Source organism: Nelumbo lutea, chromosome 1 (assembly GCF_056320005.1).
Source record: "Nelumbo lutea isolate HS-2025 chromosome 1, American lotus-T2T, whole genome shotgun sequence".
Classification (NCBI taxonomy): domain Eukaryota; kingdom Viridiplantae; phylum Streptophyta; class Magnoliopsida; order Proteales; family Nelumbonaceae; genus Nelumbo; species Nelumbo lutea.
In genome coordinates, this window is record NC_142684.1 from 3,142,413 (window position 1) to 3,161,154 (window position 18,742).

Sequence of the window (18,742 nt, forward strand, 5' to 3'; positions counted from 1 at the left end):
TGAGATCTCACAAACAACGTAGTAAGTATACATCCAATTGATGAAAAAGAAGTGCATCTGTTGGAAAATACACATACTATCATGGCGCACAGTATTCCCTCCTACAATGATAGCATTACTTCTACCACGCAATTCAAATACTCGACTCCTAGATTCTTTGCTGCTAATCCATGATGCATGCCCACTACTTGCTGCAATTTTTCCTGAAAGCAACCAAGTAAAACAGACATCAATAATAAAATATCTCATGGTTGAGGAAATGGTCTGAATTTGACACCCTATCCAAATTTATGGATATTTCCAAAATATGAACTTTTACCAAAAATACATTAAAAAAATATATGCCCAGCTAAGTAGTAAAATTGGAAATAAATATTGAAGTTATCAGATTCATATAGCTCACCATCAAGAGTCATAGCATACTTGAGAACAGAGAACGGAACTTGACAAGCAGCTCGGTAGATCAAAGGAGCATTTACCAGGAGACACGATTTCAAAGCTTCCTATAACAACAATCTTTTCAAGTGTAAGGGAAATGTGAAAAGGAAGAATATAGCCGACATAGAATACTCTAAAATGAAGCTAGGTTAGCATATGTAGCATAAGAAATAATTTAAATCCTCTCCAAAAGAATCAAATATGCATAAATAGAAAAAGGAGAAAAGGGATGTAAATATTTGTTGGAAAAAAAGGAAAGAAAGTAATTGTGATATAGTGGTTTGGTTTAAGTGAACATTAAGCTTTTGCTGTTTTTTAATTGGTTAAGTAGATTACAGAACTCAATGATGAACCCTGATATTATTTTTAACTCATCTCATCACCTTCCCCTTTTGTTACATGTGGTAAATTAACCAATCAAGATACAGTCTTGGGCGGTAGTTGGGCCCAAAAGGATGAAATTTTGACATACTCTCCCTTTCCATTTTTTGGCTTTCAATATAATTGAAAGAGATGATACAAATTTCCCAAGCCCCAGCACACATTTAGCACCATATTAGAGTCACCCATGAAGACACACCACCTGGTAGTGGAGCGTCATGTGTCGGAGTATCCATCCCTATCTACATCAGCATAGGCCTTCAGTTGGAGAGAAGATGAAGAGAAGAAAAGACCCTGTGATAAAGAGCCTCGAATACAGCGGATGATTAGATGCACCACAATGAAATGAGGTTGACGAGGTGTAGAGACAAACCAACTAACAACTTGAACTGCATGTGAGATGTCAGGATGAGTCATGATCAAATAGATGAGAAACCCTACAAGTTGCCGATAGAGGGAAGCATCAGGAACCAGGGAGCCCTCTTATTTGGATAATTTGACATTCAGCTCCAAGGGAGTATCAACCTGTTTATTATCAGTGAAGTTGGCCAACTTAACAAGATCAGAGGCATACTTATGTTGGTAAACAAAATAACCTCGGGAGATCCGTTGGATTTCAAGTCCCGAGAAATAGTTAAGAGGGTCGAGATCCTTCATGTGAAAGGAACTATGGAGAATAGACTTGAGGTATTGGATTCCTTCTATATCATCTCCAGTCAACAATATGTCATCCACATATAGTAAGAGAATGGTAAGGCCCTGGGGTCTTTTCCGAACAAAGAGAGAGTAGTTCGATGCACTTTGGCTATACCCGACTTGCACGACATTTTTGAAATTTTCAAACCAAGCTTGAGGGGGTTGCTTGAGCCCATAGAGGGAGGGACTTCTTTAGTCGATAGATGAGAGAGGGATCACTACAGTACCCTGGAGGAGGTTTCATATATATTGTTTCCTTTAGATGCCCATGTAAAAAGGTATTTTTCACATCCAGTTGAAAGATCGTCCAAGAGTGAACAGCAGAGAGGGCTAAAAGAACACGAACTGTAATAATCTTGGCTACTGGAGCAAAAGTCTCTTCATAGTCAATGCCATACTCCTGCTTATATCCTTGTGCCACAAGTCTGGCTTTGTAACGGTTCAGAGACCCATCAGATTTCATTTTGATGGAATAAACCCATTTGCTCCCAAAAATAAAGCCATCTAAAGGTGTTGGGACAAGGTCCTAGGTGTCATTCTCATCAAAGCATGAATCTTTGCATCCACAAATTCTTGCCACTAAGGGATGCTACTAACCTGCTGGTAAGAACAGGGAATATCTGTAGAGGTCAAAACAGAAGAGAATGAACTATGGTTTGAAGGAATACCATAGCGATCAGATGGTCTAGAGATACGAACAAAATGACATAAAGGAACAGGAGGAATAATTGAGGAATCTAAAACCGGGGCATCATTTACAGGGCTGTTTATGATGGACGAGGGATCCAGACTAGGAGGAAGAGAAGTCGTAGGTGTAGGAGCTGGACCATGAACCCACTTGTGAGAGAAGAGGGATCGTAGGCAATGGATGATGGAGTATCTTGTGGTTCAAAATCATGCAAAATTGAAACAGAGGGTGCAGATAATTTGGCAATTCCTAAAAAAATGAGATATACTAAAAAAAAATCACATTTTGAGAAATACAAATACAACGTGCTGAGGGATCATAACAAATGAATCCCTTGTGGTTCGGGCTATACCCCACAAAAGTGCATATGACAAACTGAGCTGAAAGCTTTGAACGTTCACGAGGAGTAAGATGAACAAAGCATAAACACCCAAAGACATGAAGATGGGAAAGATCTGGGGGGGGGGGGATCCAAACATCTTTTGATGAGGAGAAATGTTAGTAGGCACAGAAGATGGGATACAATTGATCAGATATACTGCAGTGCTAGCGGCTTTAACCCAGAATGTGGGAGGCGCATGTGATTCTTGTAGGAGAGTCCTTAAAACACTGAGAATGCAGCCATTCTTTCTTTCTGCCACACCATTTTGCTGATGAGTGTCTGAGCAGCATCGTTGGACTTGTATGCCATGATGTTTCAAGTAAGCCAAAAATTCTTCATCATTGTATTCTCCCCCTAAGTCTGAACGTAAGGTTTGCACATTCACTTGGAAACGAACTCGAACCATATTATGAAACAACCTAAAGGTTGGAAAAACTTCTAATTTGTGTTTGGGAAAGTAGATTCAAGTGTACTTGGTACAATCATCAATGAATAGCACAAAATACCTGTATCCCATCCGAGAAACAACAAAATAAGTCCAAATATCATTATGAATAATTTCAAAAGGCGAAATAGCATGTTCAGCTCGATGAGTGAACGATAAAATATAACTCTTATTCAAACAATAAGAAACATAAGATGTATCAATGGATTTCATGGAAGGAATTTTGGTTTTAATAAAGCCAAACTCAAATAAGTATTTAAGTATTTTAGAATTTGGGTGGCCCAAGCATTTATGCCACAAATCCCAAACATAGTTTCTCTGACTCAAATCAGGACTCAATGTAGAAAGGCTCAAAAAAGTAGAGGATGATGCTGATGGAGATTTCTCAAACTCCAATGCAAACAAGTGGCCCATCCTACGCCCCTTCCCTTTTACCTTCCCAGTGCACTGGTCCTGGATCAAACAACCATCAAAAGAAAATGTTAGAATATGACCTTCATCAACAAATTGACCAACTGAAATAAGGTTGGTAGTAAGTTTAGGAACAAGGAAGGTTTTAGCAAGAGACAAGGAATTTTGACGGGGAAAGTTTGATACACAAGTCATTACTCCCAATTATGTCAAGTTTCTCACCATTAATAGTGACAATGTGTCTATGGTTGGTCTCAGACAATCTGTTTGAAGGTTTAGGATAGGCCCCAGTCATATGATTTGTAGCACTATAATCAATTATTCAGACATGAGAGAGAGAAGAGCAATAATTGGAAAACTCACCAGATAGGCCGATAACAGAAAAGGCAGATGAGATGGCAAAGGATACCAGTTGTTGTATCTCTTCCTTATTCATGGAAGCAGAGGATTCTCCCTTGGCAATAGGAGTATCAGACACTCATCCCTCAGATGCCTGATAAGCTCGTAGCTGATTCTTCTTCATGGGTCCCTTGGGTGGAGGAATTGGGCAATTTGGAATGATATGCCCATGTTGTTTGCAATATGTACAAACGTTCTTCTTTTTGCAATGAGAAATTATATGTCCATATCCTTTACATTCATAGCATTGAGTTTTAGAAGGGTCTTTCCCACCAGATTTCTTATTCCCTCGTGCAAGAAAAACTGTATCAATCCCTGAATTAGGATGTTTACCTTCTATGTTTGCAGCAGTTAGGAGTCTAGTTTCTTCCCTCAACAACTCTCCCATCACAGAGTCTAAGTTTAGAAGAATTCCTCTACTCAAAATATTTGACCTGATTATTTCATACTCAAGTCTCAGCCTCGTGAGAAATTGGTTAACTTTCCTATTTTCAAAATGTTTCTACAAATACTTGACACATTCAACAGGATCAGAAGGTTTAGTATGAACCAGTTCATATTCAGTCCAAAGATCAATAAAGCCTGAATAGTATTCTTGTATCTTTTTGTCCCCTTGGCAATAAGCAAAGATTTCAGATTCAATCCGGTATTGTCGTGACATATTGGACTGATGATAAACCTTTTTCAAATAGGCATACATCTCATAGGCAGTCCTCAATCTTCTCATAAGAACACTAATGTGAGGCACAATGGAGCTCAAAATCCAGGAGACTAACTTTCCATTGTCAAGCTTCCATTGTGTATAGGCTTTACTATTAGCCCCAGCCTCATCAGGTTTACATACAATCCCATCCAAGTAACCATCAAGTCCCTTTCTCTCAACATAGAAATCAAAATGGAACTTCCACATATTGTAGTTAGTTCCATCAAATTTTACAGGGAGAAATCAACCTTTTCAGCCATCATAAATGAGCAAAAAGAACAACCCGGAATAGCAGTACTAATGTTGGAAAAGTACTCAAATCAGCAATGAACAAGGCAGAAAATTACTTCAGCTAAACACAATATTCTTCAAAAAAGTAAAATGAGGGCTGAAGCATGAAATACAGACAAATCCAAGGCAACTTCAACAGGAAACTTTAAGAGAAGAAAAAAATCCTCCAATAAACACCACAGAATTAGGGCAGCACAAACTAGGGTTCCAAAGACTGATAAAAGTCGATTATAGCAATAGTATGATGCACCAACTTGAAATGAGAAGTTTTCCAGATCAACTAGAAGAAAGGACCTGATGTCTGTTGAAGTTCCTCAATCAGAAAAAGAAACCAGGTTCAAAACTGCTGCTGTTGAGGTTCAAAACTGAACCAAAAGGAGAAAAGCTGCTGCAGCCTTGGAGAAATCAGTACACTTTCGGAGGAAGAAAACAAATCTGCAGCTACCCAGGAGAGAAGACCAGAACTCCTCCAAGACTTGTCAGTTTCTACTGATTTTCTGAGAGAAAGAAGAAGGTTTTGGGTGACACAGCTGGTCAGAAATCCTTCCAAATAGAAGCTTTCAAGAGGAATAAGGGTTAGGATTAAAGAGAACAGCCCTAACACCAGCCAAAAACACCCTGAGAACAAAAACCCTAATATGCCCAAGGAATGAGCAAGGGAAGAGCAGAGATTATAGAGCAGCCTACTCTAATACCATGTCAACAGACCCAGAGCAAAATACAAAATTCTAGGGATGAAGAAATGGATGATTCGACCCTACCCCAAGGGTCCTTTATATAGAAAGTGAAATTACAAAAATTACAGAGAGGCCCTTGTAGGGCAACACAATTTAGAGTATTTACAAAGAGGCCCTTGCAAGGTTGAAGTGAAAATAATAATAAATAAGAAAACAATACAATAAGGACTACAATAAAATGGGTACATCAGGGAGCTTCTTCACACAATACAGCATTTAGCAATGTTTGTGTTGACTAAACCCTAACAAATAAGAAAATAACAAAAGAAATTAGTATATAAACACACAAAATGAGTATTTTAGTTTAAAAATGTCTTTTATAATTATAACCTTGAAAAATTAAGAATATAAAAGTTTGTTATAACAGACTATAGAAAACTGCTTGGCGATTAGGCGAGGCAAGACTCTAAGGGCGCCTTTTCACCTAGGCATCACCTTGACAACTATGGCAGGCACCTTTTATAATATCATTTATATTGCTATATCTTATTAATGTATGTCTTAATACATTTTATTATATATGCTATATATATCAATTATACTTTGTTTTAATGTTTTACTATTGAAATTTAAAAGACCAAAGGTTTTTGAGAAGAGAAAAAGAAAGAAAGAAAGAAAGGAAGAAATAAAAGAAAGAGGAAAGAAAGAATAGAATAATAAAATTCTTTTCTAATTAAATAAAACAGAAGCTCCATCCTTGTTTTTTTTTTCTATTTTACTTTGCATCTTGAATATTTATCATATAAAGCTAATAACCTTCTTTAGCTGCTAATTAATATGAATTTGCTCTATTAAATACTTATTATAGTAGTATTATTTTTTAAAATAATGAAATTAATATATGTAAAAGATTTTTATCTTTTAGAGGTGATGATTTGCCACATTTTTAGAGGAAATTTAATGTTCTTAATAAAGAGAATTACTATTTTTTCAATTAACATACATGCTGAATGGTATATAAAACCAGGAAACTAGCCAAAAGTCAATTTTTAATATTATAAATTTTTTATCGCCTAGGCAACTAGGCACCCTAGTGTCACCTAGAATCGCCTAGACGCATTGAAAACTATGAAAGATACCTCAACAAATGATATAATGAGGAAATGGAAGGAAGTGGCACAAATGGGAACACAGAGAAATTACTAAGATGGATTGGAAACCTCCAGAACCAAATAAGTTGAAGCTGAATTTTGATGGTAGCTCCTTTGGAAACCCTGAGAGAGCAGGAATAGGGGGAGTATTTCGAACTCATAATGGGGAAGTTGTGGCTTTGTTCCAGGACCAATTGGGTATGGAGACTCGGTTCAGGCAAAGACAATGGCACTCTTACAAGGCCTGAAGTTAGCAGAACAATTGGAAGCTAGAGAATTGGAAGTGGAAGGGGACTCACTTTTGGTCATTTCTTGGGCTAAGCAAGTAAACTCGGCACCATGGAAGTACAGATTTGCATTCAGGGAAATTGACATTCTTGCTAAGAGATTTAACTCTACTTTCGGATGGGTTAAAAGGACAGCAAATGGATTGGAAAATACTCTAGTAAAAAAGGGAGTTGATAGACTTACTCTATTTTGGGCTAAACAGTAGCTGGCTGTATTACAACAGTGGGATGCTGATTTATGTAATCTGGGTCTCTTTGTATAATGTAATACTCTGGAGTGCAGAGCAGATAAAGAAACTGTAAACTGTTATTCAGCTTAATAAATAAATAATTCTCCTCTGCTGATAAAAAAATAATAGGAAAAAGCATTTATCATGTGCACTAGTTGTTCATTAATGTCTAATAAACAAGCATATGAAGCAAAATTTTATGTAGAAGCGGCCCTCAAAATCCATGGAGTGCTGGAATCTAACATGGACACTTCATGCACATAGAGTTAATGAAACATTAATTAATGAACAAGGCCTTTTAAGCTGTCATTACTTCATCAAAGCCAACCAAAGTTTTTTTTTTTTTTTTGTGGTAATAAAGTTTCATATTCTATATCATATGTTTTATAACACTCTTTTAGCTTTTATTTGTGTGTTTGTGTGTGATTTCATCACTATCTTTCACCATCTTTAAATTTAGCAGAACTAGTCATTGCTCAGGCACCACTTGTTCAATTCCCTAGGGAGGTAAAAAGTAGTCACCACCTAGCCATCTAACTACAGTGCTTTTACTGCTATTTAATCAATGCATGATATTTTATTAAATCTACAAAATGAAGTGCAGAAAAAAGAAGAAGAGGTAGAAGAAGGAAGAAAAGGGAGAAAGAGTGGAGAGAGAATTTGTCAATCGCAGGAGTTTTAGTGAACCCTACTTCATATAAAGCGACCAATGAATTTAGAGATAAGGTTTTCCCTTTTTAAGTGGCAGTAAAATAAAAGAAAAATAAAGGCCTGCATCAAGCCCATAACCCACTAACTTAACAATATAACTAAAAAAGGGAGCCCAGTGCACAAGAGTCCTGCCAATGCAGGGTCTGGGGAGGGACAGATATACGCAGCCTTACCCCCACACATTCAGAGAAGCCATTTAGGAGATTTGGACCCTGGTCGCCCAGGAGTTTTAGTGACCCCTACTTCATATAAAGCGACCCCTACCTCTTCATATAGAGGTAGAATAGGGAAGAAAAAAGAGAGAGTGGAGAGAAAATTTGTCAATTGCAAGAGTTTTAGTGACCCCTACTTCATATAAAGCGACCAACAAATTTAGAGGTAAGATTTTCCCCTTTTTAAGTGGCAGTAAAATAAAAGAAAAATAAAGGCCTGTATCAAGACCATAACCCACTAACTTAACAATATAACTAAAAAAGGGAGTCCAGTGCACAAGAGTCCCACCAATGCAGGGTTTAGGGAGGGACAGATGTATGCAGCCTTACCCCCACACATACAGAGAGGCCATTTAGAAGATTTGGACCCTGATCATCCAAGTTACAATGGAGCAACCCAACTGTTGCGCCAAGGCCCACCCTCAAAGGGCAGCCTACTGCACAAGGCTCCTGCCAATGTGGGGTTTGGGGAGGGATAGATGTACGCAACCTCACCCCTACAGATACACAGAGAGGCTGTTTCCAAATAACTTAACAGTATAACTAAAGCCCAATAAACACAACTTAAAATAAGAAAAGAAAAGGCCCAATAAGGGATGGCCAGCCTGTCAGCACTCACCCTCAAGCTGAGCATATAGATTAATTATGCCAAACTTGCTTATACAATGATTCAGCTTCAATCGGTTAACACCTTTGGTGAAGATATCTGCAAGTCATTCATTAGTGCTCACATAAGGAACATATTCCTCCTCAAGTCACCCTTTCTCTAATGAAGTGTCTATCCACCTCAATAGTCTTGGTTCTATCACGTTGAACTGGATTATGAGCAATGGTAATAGCCACCTATTATCATAGTATTAGATAGTGTATGCCCTTAGGATCCAATGCATGTTGTAAACTGCAAGTTATTATGAAAAAGAATTCAGTTTTGGTTCAGTTACATGTGTTGGTTGGGTATGTTTGTATGAAATTTACCCAGATAAATATTTTAGAATTATGATATTGCAATGACTATCATGATCAATAAACTATGTAAGCTAATCTTAGCCAGTGAATAAATTGGGGGCAGTTTATTCTGATAAGGCTAACACATTCTATATTGCCTTAGTGTAAGGGGTGGCTTGTTATGGTCACACCATCCAGCAGCGCATTGCGGCACAGTCATAGGCAGCAGCACGCACAGCAGCAGGCACCGCCTGGCAGCGCCGCACAGCAGCACGCACCGCCGATAGCGCGCAGCACACACCGCCTGGCAGCACGCAGCACGCACCGCACGGCAGCAGCACTAGGCAGCAGCTCGCACCGCATGGCAGAAGCACGCACCTCACGGCAGCAGCACGCACCGCACGGCAGTAGCACCGCGAGACGCGCGCACCGCCCGGCAACAGCAGTAGGGCAGGGCCCACATGACAGCTCATCAGGCTGGGCCCACACTTATCTTACCACATCAGCTCTGCCCGCCAACTCGCTGCCAACTTACCTTATCCCTTATCCCTATCTTATCCCTTATCCCTTATCTTATCCTTATCCTTATCCTTATCTTAAGTAAGAGTTGTGTTACCATTAGGAGTAGGTAATTGGGAGTTTGAGTTCAAGTTGGAGTTTGAGTTTAATTAGGAATTTCCTTCTATAATCTCCTATTTAAGGAGCCACGAATTGAAATAAAGGATTGAGTTTTCCAGTCAAGAAAAGAGTGAGGAGAGTTCGGGTGGTCTCTTGGACAGGCGGTGCGTGCTGCTGTGCGGCGCTGCCAGGCGGTGCCTGCTGCTGTGCGGCCTGCTGTGCGTGCTGCTGCCTATGACTGCGCTGCAGTGCGCTGCCTGATGGTGTGACCATAACATGGCTAGTCTCTGGTACCATGCTTTAGTGGTTCAGACAAGTCCTTTTCTGAGAGAGAGAGAAAGAGAGAGAGAGAAGAAGAAGAAGAAGAAGCTGTCGAACTAGAGAGATTAACCCTCCTAGTGGCCATAACCTCTATTATATTATAATTAGGGTACAAGGTCAAATATACCCCTACTTAAGTATGGGACAGGTGAACTAAAAAGAATAAAACAGAATTGCCACATCATCACATAACTTAAAAAGAATGTCTCTGCCTAGATGATACTTCAAGCAAGCAAGAACTCTTTTTGGTAGCTGCTAAATGAATAGGTGAGTACATGTACTAGCTATTGACACTAACTGCATAGGAGATACTTGGGTGGATCATACATAAATATAGCAATCTACCAACAAGGCGCTAAAACATTACACTAATTCTCAACAGGTTTCCCATCTGTAACTGATTAGTCTGTGACTGGGATCAATAGGGGTATCAACCAGGTTAACTCCCAACTTCACAATCTCCTTCAAAAGATCTAAAATGCACTTCCTCTAATGATTAAAAGTGTCATGCCTTGACCTGGCCACAGCCACTTCTATGCCCAAGAAATATCTCAACTTTCTTAGGTCATTAACTTCAAACTCCTTGCTAAGAAATAGTCATCTTAAAGGATCAAAATAGTTTGATAAAAAAAGTTTCAATAGTCATATCATAGAATTTTTTTATAACTTGTAGTTGAAGATTCACCCCTTTTCTTGCAGCCCAAGTTTAATGGGTCAAAACTTTTTCAACTGAATCAATTTTCCTCAGTTACCTAGATCTTATTGAATCCAATATGTACAGGAAAGTTATGGCTGTTTATTTATAGAGTTTGAGCTTGTGAAGGTATTGAGTCTGTCTATTTTTGTGTCTATCTTAGAATTGTCTTTGGAATGTTTAATTTTAGTACAACCAGTGATCGATATTCGGAATTATTTTGAGTGTCCTTATGAGTTATATATAAGCTTGCATTAGTTCTAAATTTCTAATGCAAAATTAGAAGTCATCTCTACGTAGTTGTCAAGTATATATTGGAGTTTGTAAAGGATGACCCAAGCCCCTTATACTGAGTTTATAGATGGTCAGTAGAGAAGACCATCTACAGCACCTGTAAGAGCTAGGGGCAGAGCAAAAAGGACACAGGTTGAAGTAGTATGCAATGATTTAAGCGCCCATAATTTAACAGTGGAAAAGGTATTGAACAGAATGGAACGGCAAAACAGGATTTATGTAGCCAACTACACATAGTTGGAACAAGACTTAGATGAAGATGATGATAAGTGACTCAATATAATTGGATTTTAAAGAGAAATAATAGAAAAAAGTTTGTTTGAAGCTTACTTGCAGGTAAGAGTATTCTTTCTTCTTCTTGACTCTTCTATGTCTCTTATTTCTCTTATTCATGTGTCTAAAACTTGTTCCTTTTCTTATTTTTATCTCTATTCTCAGATCTAAATCATTTCACACCCTAAATTCCTTCTTCAACCATCACTCAACCTTTCTTGCATCTGAAGTCAATTTCCTTTTTCACTTATTTCAGATCTAAGCCCAGCTCAGCCCACCGTTTCTGAAAGCTGTAGGCCCTTGTTGGACTTGCCTGCTTTTGATGTGCAAACCAGTGATGCCCTATCTAGGGTTGATACCTAAGTATGTTGCAGCAGATCAAAATGAGATTAGGTTAAGTGATCATTGTGATAGGATCTTTCACTCTACCAGACAGAGAGAATACATACCCTGGTAATGTCTTCTCTAATGGATTCCTAAAACTATCAACAGTGGATTTCAAAATGGTTTTGGAATTAGTTTTTACAAATTAATATTATATTAAATAAATAGTTCGTTTTTAGAATGGGTTTGCAAAATGTATTTCCCAGGGTTCCATCATGGCAGAGGATATGACATCGGTGTTGTCTCTAAGAGGTATAAGTCTTTCCCAAATTCCATTGCAAGTATATGTTTAGGCCCAATAAACTGACGGATACATTTCAAGTTGGACCAACTGACCAACTGGAAAAGTTTAGGGTGGAAAAGGTCAATAACTTAAAGCCATTTGGGTTGGGCTTATTGTAGGCCCAACTACTAGGCTGAATTCTCCTTGAGAAGGAGCCCAATTCAAATTAGCAGTTTCCTACCTCCACTAGGACAGTGATCCAAGAGAAAGCAGGCCCCACTTATTGGTTCAATCTGGATTTCAATGGATCCCACACCTTACATACTCCTATACTCAGTTCTTTGATATAATTAGGAATTCATTGCTAGTTCGAATTACATTAGGAGGGTCCTAGTTCAAGTAGGACTCTTCTGCATGCAGAAGAATCCTAGATGAACTAGGACGGGGTTGCCTCCAACCCTCTCCCACTTATATTAGGACTGAATTAGAGTTGAAAGACTACTAGAAGTAGCCCTAATTCAACCCTAATCACGATGGTTCTGACATGGCATCATACCCACAACAGTTGAGCCATAAAGTGTTTCAATTAGATTGAATTGAATTCAGTGCTCCATTATTCACTGCTCAAATTGTTTGAAGCTTTCTTGAACCAGCCTATTTCCTGCATTGAGGAGATTTGATCTTCAGTAAAAGTTTCCAGAATCCTTGTTGGAGAGTTGCTCAACTGACCCAAAAATTTAGAGAACTAAAACCAAATAAGGATACAAGGTTGCACCACTTGCAACTGCTTGCTGGGTTCATGAGAGAAGTGGAAGTTTGGGTGTGAACATTGTAATGACCTACTATGATTGTGATGGGATTCTCCATCATGTAAGACACTTATCTTACTAAGTTTTGGGTCTGAAACACATTGGTCCAATCTCCATGTAAATCTGTACACTGAGTAAATGTTTCTCCACATCCACATGAACTATTTCAGCATAGTAACAGAATTTTCAGTTTGTCATTGTATGAAAACCAGTTATTATCTGGATCTGGTTCACCACTTCCACTGCCTTTCCGCTTTCATCCCCTTCCTTTCCTGGTCACCATGCTCATCAACCTCCTCAGCACCAAATCCTCTTGGTTCAAAACTAGATTGAAAGTGCAGTTGCTTCTTTCAATCCATATTAATTAGTATCAATTTTGGACCATGTTTCAACTTGGTTTAAAACCAAAAATTGTCCTAATTATTCATTTCAAGTTCAATATCTTACCAAAATGTTCAATGACTTATAAAATAATCTTTCCCAAGTTTAGATATCTCAGTCCTCAAAGAATCGTGACAAATGAAATATCACAACTTTGAATATCCAGCCTATGGCTGATCACTTATCACTGTTCCAAATTGAGAAGATTAATACAAATTCCAGTACAATAATTGAAAGATATAATATGGTGCATAACAAAGTAATCCTCTTCACTATCATATGGTGCCCTTTTCTGTGATCATTAAATGTGTCATATGGTGCCAACTTGAGTTATAAAATTGAAACTTACAGTGAAAAAGAGACCAAAAAGGAGAGAGACAGAGAGAGATTCAAAAATGAATCATGCAAAAAGATACAAATAACCTGGCAGAATTATAAGAGTGTTTAAGATATGCAACATAGAAATTCTACCACCTCAATTAATTTACTTTGCAAATCCTCTCCAAGAACATCAACTTGCACCCTTTCACTTCTTAATGAACGTACTGCTCTGCCCCGAAAATGTTGCAAAGGATGTTTGATACCGACAACAACTCTTGATATTCCTGCCTAATTTACAGAACATAAGTGGCCTATGATATCTGAAACCATAACATAAGAATATAAACCTTACTGAAAATTAGTTATGACCCATCTTGTTACCTCCAACCAAAATAATAAAGAGATTAAAGGAGTTTAGAGAAAGAAAGGAAGGGAGGGGGGGGGGGGAGAGAGAGAGAGAGAGAGAGAAGAATGTGGAGGAATATGCAAACTGAACAAAATGTCCCATAATTACTGCAATTCTGTTGACAAGCCCAAATTCCTTTAATTCCTTTTATCAGAAGGATCATATAAGATGCAAACTGATCAAGTTAACTAAAAATATGGAGGAAGATTAGGAACAACAACTAAAATTTCCTGCAGTCCAATCCAGAAAATCACAGCTCAAAATGAAACTGAAAGTTGAGAAACTATAGAAAAGAAGCTTTGAAATTCAACAGCAATTAGCATGATTAAAAGATGTAGTGGAAGAAGGAACAGGTTAACACATCTTTTTTGAACGATAGGAACAGACTAATACATTCAAACCCTGGAAACATTCTTCCAGAAGAGGAGAAAAAAAAAAACTCAAAAAGACATTTTTCAGACCAATAAAGTTCACAGTTTAATCCTGTAAGGAGAAGAGTAATCATTGTTGTTTTTCAATAATAACTTGCTGCAGATTTAAAGAAACCAAAACAGCAGCATTGGCCTACTGTCTACATACTTAGAAAGGCTTAACATAGAGCATAAGGAAACATATGAAGATACAATATGGTCTAAAAACACCTGATTCAAAAACAAGACTTAAAAAAAAAATGAAAAAATAAAGAAAAAGAAGAAGAAGAAAGAAAGAAATGGTTTGTTAGGCTTGCATGCTTCGTGCAAAGGGAATACAAACTAGAGTGCAATTCCAATTTCCCGAGTCTGTGGACCCTTGGGATTTTGGAGACTATACTTGCACACAGTGGTCAGCCAATCCACTGGTCACATTTCCAAATTTTTCCGATACATTCTTCTGCTTGTGCAGATCTCAAGCACATTAGCGTCATCCTAAGTTGATGTTCAAGCTAAGATTGTTACTTCCTGAAAATAGGCGTAAAGCAACAATGACAACCAGCTCAAGAAAACGCATTCACAGCATGAAAATGTCAAAAGCCTGGGAATCCTGGCCTGGTAAAGGAGCGAGCTTGGAACTCCAGAAAGAAAATAACGACAATAGCAGCAAAAGATAAAATAAAATAAACTTCCAGTTGTCAATTAAAAGCATCAAGTTGACATATTTGCAGTCAATTCAAAGAAAGTTTTATCTTTGGAAAAATCCATGCTGCCGGAAAGGCATGATACCAGAAGGACTTTATGTTTTTGTCAATACATTTCAATATCCCCATCTCACAAATTCGACTGAAAATGAACTATTAATAACAACAAGAACAAGAAAGAAATGGAAATGGCGTCGAAGAGAACCTGAATTAGAGAAGAAACCGAAATGTGGTCACCGTGGCAGTCCCCAGGCTCCATATTGAGATAAGCAGTGGCACCTCTACACAGTTCCCCAGCCGACTCCACCGCCTTCAACTCAGCACACTTAGTCCCTTGCGCGTACAGAAAACCCTCGCCCACGACCTTGCTGCCAACGGCGATCACGCACCCGAAGTTCGGATGCGGCGACGTGAATCCAGCAGATCTATCGGCGATCTCTGCCGCCCGACGGATGTGCCCGGCTTCAAGTGAGTAATTGCTCTTGCAGACGATTGTAGCCGAGAACGCTCCCAAGGAGAACGCCATGTTGAATTTTGACTCTACTACTGTCAGTCCCAAGACTTCAGCTCTCTTGTGCACAGTCAGTTTACTGTTGATGAGTTGTTGCGGTTGAAGATAGGGATTGTTCTTGGAAAAAATCTAAAACAGTACCTGTATTTATAATTAGTATCATTTTGGTCCCCGAACTTTAAAATATATTAATTTAGTGCTAAACTTCTAAAACGTACTAATTTAATACCAACAGTTGAATGAAATGTGAAAAAACATAAATGTAATTTTGGTAGATGAAAACTTGAAATATTATTCAATGAAGCTTTGAAAACCTGTGCTTCTCTCAACATCATAGGTAATGGTAAAGAAACCTGTGCTTCTCTCAACATCATAAACTAGGCCTACAACTCACTTATCCTTAATATTCTGGCGACACTTGGTAATTTTGAACAGATTGGGTTTGTAGGATTGCCTTCAAATACAGGGTTTGGAGGTAAAATTCCTAGATTGGGTAATCTCTCTAGCTTGAGGTATCTTGACGTCTCTTCTGATTTTCATCCTCTTTATTATCAAGTTACTCAATTATGGATAGCTGATATTGAATGGATGAGTGATCCTAGTTCATTGAGACACCTGGCGTCAAACAGAAATATGTAGTTTTATCTATGAATTCCCATGGTCTGATCAGAAAATCAGGAAATGTGCAGAAATGAGAGTGCAGGAAATAGGAAACAGAAACATCAAACGTTTCGAAGTAAGCAGCATAGTAGCATGGGACAAAGGCCCGAACCCGAAGTAGTGTAGCCTGATCAATCGGCAGCAAGCCTGTAACTCATCGGCGTCAAACATCACTAGAAGATCTGGAGGCGGCGCTGCGCATGGGTGAGAAGTTGGCCGCTAGGAATTGGGATGGAGGGGTTTATGCTGATATGCATCGTTTCCAGAACTTTGCGCAGTGCTTAGGCTAGAGAGTAAGACCAGCGTCACAGCATGGCTTTGAAGAGTAATAAATTAAAAATAGAAATCTCGATTGTGGTCACCAACGGTGGTTTGGCATTTGCAGGGATATCCCTAATATTATTTCATGTCCGTCACAAAATGATTTCTTCCGGCGAGCTTATTCCACCGTTACGCTTGCAATTACAACACTCGCTTGACAACTCTTTTAATAGTTTACCAGAAATCAAGAAAACCAATTAATTGTACCTCACATTGCATGGAACAAACAGTAAAGCAAAGGCGTGAAAAAAGCTCATTTGTCCTCGGCTCCTCTCTATCTCTAAGCGAGCCAGCTAGCTCTCCTTTCTTCTCTTTCCTGTCTACCTCCCTGTGCGACTTTGTTTCTATCTGTATCCCTCTCTCCGTAGCCACTCTCATCTGCTATCATCTGTGGGATTCTCAGCAGGAAGAACTACGATTCCTCCTGCAGCACCGACGACCGCACTACAATCCCATGGTATCCTCCATCGATTTTATTTTGACATATTAAAGTTTTAAGTCGCTCATGCCATCAACGATTAAAATATCGATAGCCCATGATCCCAAGTTGATCAAGCCCAGACACGCATATACATTAACCAGAAAGCCATTTACTATTTTATGTTAAAGCTATTTATTATTTTATGTTAATAAGTGTGATAAAATAATTTTTATTAAACTTAATATTTATATACAAATAAAAATAATATAGATTTATTTTCAAAAACCTTAACGATAAACTAAAAAGAATAATATTCAAAATTAGTATTTTATAAATCAATGAAATAAATAATTTATAAAATCCACATATATATATATATATCAAAAATGAATTTTAATTTCAAAAAATTATATAAATAAAATTATCATAATAGAATAATTGTTTTAATACTTAAGTTTTATAAATTTGCATATGGTATATGTCTTTAAATTTTTTAATTATTAATTAATATTTTAATTTACATTAAATAACAATGTACTTATTATTTACAAAAATAAAAGTATTATTAATAGGGTATTTGAAAACATGATATAAATTGAATATATCAACTCCATTAATCTACATTTTAAATAAAAATAATTTTTTAATTCAAAATTTTATAAAAATAAAATATTAATAATGGAATAATTATTTTAGTAATTAAAATTTATGAATTTTCATATGGTATGCATTTTCAAAATTTTATTAGATTTGATATATTTTAAGTTAAGATTATATATTTTTATAAGTTATTAATTGATATTTTAATTTACATTTTATAATAACATATTTATTATTTACAAAAATATAAATATTACTTATAAAACATTTAAAAATTTATATTTTAGATGATTTTTTTCGTTAACATTAAAAATAAAAAAAAAGGAAAAATAGAAAAAATTATATAATGATTCAAATACAATAGTTGCATATGCTTTATGTTTTACACTTTAATAGATAATAAAACAATATTGACTTTTTTACATATATTAATTTCTAAAAATCTATATAATATTTGCCTTGAACTCTTGAATGATAAATTATTAATAAAATTGTATAATATCTACATGTCCTGCTATATTAATTATAACATATTTCTTCATATGTATATATATATATATATATATATATATATATATATATAATTTAAATATACAATTCCTATGTATTTATATATTATCTATAGTTGTTTTGACATTAAACTTAATATTATTAATATATTTATGAAATTTGTGTGCATTTTCTCAATCTATCCATGCGCTTTCTAAATATATTCGTATCTGTATCCATATCTAAATTATCCGATACCAATATTTTAATCCTTACATGGCACCGAATACAAAAAAATAGAAAAAAGTGTAAAACATATTATGTTGGCTACCAACAATGATTTGTACCAACTACCAAATCCCATATTTGCTTTTAAGGACTAGAGGCCATTGTTGCTCAAAGACTATTTGTCAATAATCAATATTTACTTTGAAAGATCGATTTGCCATTACGTTTGTTAAAATCAGATGTTTGGGCATTTAAATCAATTTTTGGATTGGAAACATGCGCAATTTAATAGTTTATTCCTAATCCTCTGGAAATTTATTAAGACAAATTTTGTTTAATCTCAATTTAGATGTCATTCTCCGGAGTGCCAAAAAAATAACACTAAGACCCCATCTGATTCACGGGAATAGGGGTCTAAAATCGGAATGGGCTATTCTGATTCCAACTGTTTAGTTGAGTAGAATCGGAATCTCATTCTCATTCCTGTTAGTATGGCATTCCCCCACTTGAGAGAATAGTCATTTCCTGCCCCTAGCTTGGGAATGAAATCTCATTCCTACTGATTCCAATTCCCATTCTTGTCTGAACCAACAATGTTTTTGAACAGCCATTAATCCCAACGGTCGG

The 18,742-nt window shown here is 36.9% G+C and overlaps 1 protein-coding gene across 7 annotated transcripts in view; it reads right to left on the reverse strand.

Moving 5' to 3' along the window:
* LOC148873225 (cytidine/deoxycytidylate deaminase family protein) overlaps positions 1-16,965 on the reverse strand; it is a 43,867-nt gene extending 26,902 nt beyond the window's left edge. The window contains exons 1-5 of one of the 7 annotated variants that reach the window (XM_088963554.1): positions 16,169-16,965; positions 15,091-15,537; positions 13,519-13,653; positions 404-503; positions 78-203 (exon numbers count right to left, since the gene is read on the reverse strand). In XM_088963554.1, coding sequence (XP_088819680.1) covers positions 78-203; positions 404-503; positions 13,519-13,653; positions 15,091-15,411 — 682 coding nt within the window. In that variant the 5' untranslated portion in view covers positions 15,412-15,537; positions 16,169-16,965. Of the gene's footprint in view, positions 1-71; positions 204-403; positions 504-13,518; positions 13,654-15,090; positions 15,538-16,168 lie in introns of those variants that run through there. The other 6 variants (XM_088963556.1, XM_088963549.1, XM_088963555.1 and 3 more) reach the window with 6 other exon arrangements.
* Positions 16,966-18,742: the final 1,777 nt, after the last annotated feature.